Source organism: Barbus barbus (genome assembly GCF_936440315.1).
Source record: "Barbus barbus genome assembly, chromosome: 49".
Taxonomy (NCBI): Eukaryota; Metazoa; Chordata; class Actinopteri; order Cypriniformes; family Cyprinidae; genus Barbus; species Barbus barbus.
The window spans coordinates 2,807,973-2,812,411 of NC_136727.1; the positions used below are offsets into that span (position 1 = coordinate 2,807,973).

At 33.3% G+C, this 4,439-nt stretch overlaps 1 protein-coding gene across 1 annotated transcript; it reads right to left on the minus strand.

Annotated features, from left to right (window-relative positions):
* Positions 1-388: 388 nt before the first annotated feature.
* LOC306867688 (SLAM family member 5-like) lies at positions 389-3,986 on the minus strand. Its single transcript, XM_079413513.1, has 6 exons — positions 3,934-3,986; positions 3,463-3,777; positions 2,518-2,847; positions 2,300-2,413; positions 2,122-2,186; positions 389-940 (listed from the first exon to the last, which is right to left on the minus strand). The coding sequence occupies exons 1-6, from the start codon at positions 3,977-3,979 to the stop codon at positions 875-877; spliced, it is 936 nt and encodes a 311-aa protein (XP_079269639.1). The 5' UTR covers positions 3,980-3,986; the 3' UTR covers positions 389-874.
* Between the last annotated feature and the right edge of the window lie 453 nt (positions 3,987-4,439).

The following is a 4,439-nucleotide window of genomic DNA, read 5'->3' on the forward strand; positions in this document are numbered from 1 at the left end:
CTGTTTTGCGGGCTAAAGGAGGTCCTGTAGTTTATTAGGTGGCCATAATGTAATGGTTCATTGGTGTATATATCTAATTAAAATTTATTTAATTAGGAGCTTCAGTGTTTCTGTCACTGTTGATAATTGAGTCATTCACTGCATTTTCCTTTGAAGAATGTAAAACAGTCCAATAAATGAAAAAGTGAGCTTTGACTCAGCATTAAAGCATAAGGAAGATCATCTATATCACCTTCACATGCACACCAAAGTTTGGTGACAATTTTCACATTATGTATTATGTCACATGTTGGTTGCATAGTGCTGTACTGCTGTTTTAGCTGCTTTTATTTAAAACACACCAGATGGCGCCACTCGAAAAGCAATGACAGTATAAAGACATTTAATTCTAATAAACCAAAGTAATGTGTTTAATTGAGTTTGTTGTTATTATAAACATCAGCACAGTGACTATGAAAACAGCAACATCTACAGTATTTATAGTGCACTCTATACTGTAAAAGTAGTGCTAATGTGATTTCTTGCTTTGGACACTAGATAGCGTTGATGTCCTTGTGCTGAATTTGTCAGTTTTCTGTTAATCAGTGTTAATCAGTCCTGTAAGGTTAACCCTGTCTGCTATAAATATTTGAAAACATTATAAATGTATAAAAGTAATTACAAAGTAACCAAATGTAATCATTTTAATTACTTTTTTTTAAGTAATTGAAATAATTACACTACTTATTACATTTGTAATTAAGTAACATTCCCAACACTGAATACAATTTAAATAGTCTTCTTTAGGAGCGTGCATGCAGAAATATACAGAGAATAAACAAATTTCAAAGAATAAATATGAACTGAGGTGTGAGGCAGGGCCCATATGAGCTCTCTATAGGACATTCTGTTTTGATCTTGTTTTGGTGACATTTTCATACACAGGCTCCTTCTTTGATTTCTGCAAAGAAAAAAAAAATCAAAATACAGTCAGTGATGAACCTAATACAACAGTTTCACACACATATAATTACATTTTCTTCAAATTCAAAGTGAATAATAACTGCAGACCAACCTTTACAAGACCGTATAAAAGTTCCTGTGAAATAAATCCTGTGACTGCTCATAATTTTTAATTTTTGAAAAAAAAAAAAAAAAAAAAAAAAAGCCAATGGGCGTTCCTGCTCCGTTGTGAAAGTATGTGACAAAGATAAGCAGTTAATAAATCGCAGTTGAAGCGTATGTTAATACCAGTTGTAAACAGCTGAGCATTGTGATCGGATCACCTAAAACGCATCTTGTTACAGTGATGCCAGACATATAATCATCGTATCTGTACGATAATTTTGACCTCTGGACGATGTACGATCAATAACGATAAAAATCCCATAATATACAATAATTTTAGAATTTGGTGAAACTTCAAATGATCGTTGAAATAGGGCTTCTACTAATTGATCCTATGTTTACCGTCATAACCGTGAGGAGAACGTGGTATTATGCATGTCTCTCATCTCATTGGCCAATCATCGTTAATCATCAAGTTAATGCTCTTGCCGTGCTTAGGTCAGTGTTTCCAAACAGGCACTAAGGTACGCCTAGTTATATATTGTGGTAATTTACAGTTTGTGTCAAAAAAGTATCTGATCTAAATAAATAGCTGTATTCTGTAGGTTTGACTCATGTACAATACTTTTCTTTCAAATACAATAGGCCTAATTTTGAGCTTATGTAAGGATCTTCTTACCAGGCAGTGCTTCTCTAGCATGCTCGATTTCCAGAATGAATAGGCATATATATGCATATATATATATATATATATATATATATATATATATATATATATATATATATATATATATATATATATATATATATATATATATATATATATATATATATATATATATATATATATAATTATTTTAACTTTCCAAATATATGCGGGAGAGGTGGGATAGAGAATTGAAATAGTACATACTGTATGTGCATACATTTAGTTTAAGTGGCATAAAATTATGTACATGTTACTCGATAATAATCAAAGCTGACTATCCACATCTCTTCACTGACCATCTGATGCTATTGCACACAAAGCTTAATTCAGACTAACAGTCACATAAACAGTCAAAATGATCTTACCATTTTTTGTGTTGTTGTTTTACACAATACTGGACCAGTTTTGTTTTTCTCCTGGGTCTGGACTGCTTTACCAATAATCAAATACATGTTAAAACAAAGTTCAGTCTTATATAAAAATTTGTGCTTTACAACAGATAATTATTTAGAAATTTGCATTCTTTTTTCTTTATCTCCAGACCTGTTTTTTTACATTTCCTGCAGATGCAGAAGATCATGGCTGCAACTATAATCAACAGAGATCCAGCAGCAGCAGCAGAGATCGGCACTATCAGAGAGACTGAGTCTGGAGGAACTGAAAGAGAGACAGTCATGAATGTAAGTAAATCTCTGTCCTGTCTATAACAGAAGACAGACATCAGGTCAGTAAATAAACACATTATATCGACGCTGCCGTACCGGCACATATGTGACAGAGTTCGCTGATGTCCAGATGTTGAGTCTGGTTTCTGATGGGATTGTTGAGCACACAGCTGTAGGTGTTTTTATCCTGATATTCCACCTCCAGAGGTAGAGAGAGACTGATGCTGAGATCAGACACACTGATGCTGGACAATAAACTGTTTCCTTTGTACCAGGAGAGAGTCACATGACCCACATTCACCACTGAACACAACAATGAACAATTCTGCTGTGATGATGATGATGATGATGATGATGATGATGATGATGATGATGATGATGAACATTGTGAAGAGTCTCTGCTGATGACAGGAACAGACAGGCGAGCTGAAAACATAAAGGAATATGGATAAATCTAAGCAACACTCTTATTTTCATCTCAATGTGTTGAGCATGTCAAGAATATTACTACAACTTAAAATGCTTTTCTATTTTAATATACTTTAAAATATAATTTATTTGACACAAAGCTGACTTTTGATCAGCCATTACTCCAGTGTCACATGATCCTTCAGAAATCATCATAATATGCCTATTTTGATGATACTCAGTTATTATCAGTGCTTAATATTTTTTTTGTAACCAGTGATGAATAATAAGTTAAAAAGAGCAGCATTTATTCAAAATAGAAATCTTTTCTATCACGTGTTAGCAATTTAATGCATTTTGCTGAATAAACGTTTTAATTTCTTGCAAGAAAAAAATGACTGATCCCAAACTTTTGAACAGTAGTGTATATTGTTACAAAAAATTGTATTCATCAATGAATCCTGAAAGAAGTATCACGTTACAAAATCATTAAGTTTGTAATGTATGTTAATATATGGAAATATGTTTTTGGTAATCAGCAATATGCCACAAATGCTGTTGATTGAGCTTAAGTTGTACTGAATATTCTTTTAATAATTCAAGAAGGACAGGACACATGACGTCTCTACTCACCATAGACGGAAACATTGAATGTTTTCGATATCAGATTCGCTCCACTTATCTGTAGTTGATAAACTCCTGTATGTTCAGTTCTTGTGTTTGTGATGGTCAGAGATCCAGTTTGATTGTCCAGCTTCAGTCTGTCTCTGAGTCTCCCATCAGTAATGCCATGTGGAGAAGATTTTCTTCTTTTTTTAATTTTAGCTATGAGAGAGTTTTCAGTTCCATATTTCCACAGTATGTCGTCACCTTCACATATTTCAGTAACACCAGTGTATAAAGTGACTGAATCTCCCTCCGTCACTGATACTGACTCACCAAACACACCTGATGAATGAACAGATTTTACACAGAATAAAGCTTCATCTTCAGTGTATGAGGCTACTCAGTCATTTACATAATAAAAAAAAATCACCTTGATATTTAACATCTGTAAAGAATGTTACTGATATTAAGACAAATATATATATATTTACGCCTTACCAGTCAGACGCCACCAGCACACACACAAAGCAAACACATGAAACATTTTCTGATGTTATGAAACTATCTGCTGGAAGCACTTGAGCTGGTGTGTGAATCCTCCCACGACAGAGTTTAACCCTTGTGGGTGCTTTACAGGCACTTTACAAATTATTTATAGTAACATATAAGTGCTCTTCTAGTACTTATTAACACTTAATAGTAGAAAACATTTTTCATTGTATTATTTAATACTGAGAATTTTTCAAATGTAGTTGATTTTCTGTGTTATTGTGTATGGTAAAAACAACAAAAAGTTAATACTATCTTCTATCTCACATTGTTACTCTTGCAGCTCATCTTCTGAGTCAAATTGAAACTGCTGCGGTTTGAACTGGACAAACTTGTAGGTGAGAAAGTTTCTTCATGTCTTGCTTTTCTTTGAAACCTCACAATCAGCCTTACAGGCATGTAAAATACTATACCCACTTAGCATTAACCATGCATATACATCATTCCTTTAGGCT

Bases quoted from the DNA above. Each gene is read 5' to 3' on its own strand.
- LOC306867688 (XM_079413513.1), bottom strand. From the start codon at position 3,979: ATGTTTCATGTGTTTGCTTTGTGTGTGTGCTGGTGGCGTCTGACTG. The intron at 3,778-3,933 runs GTAAGGCGTAAA...TTCATTCATCAG, and splicing joins GTGCTGGTGGCGTCTGACTG to GTGTGTTTGGTGAGTCAGTA. The intron at 2,187-2,299 runs GTCTGGAGATAA...TTATTGGTAAAG, and splicing joins CAGGAAATGTAAAAAAACAG to CAGTCCAGACCCAGGAGAAA.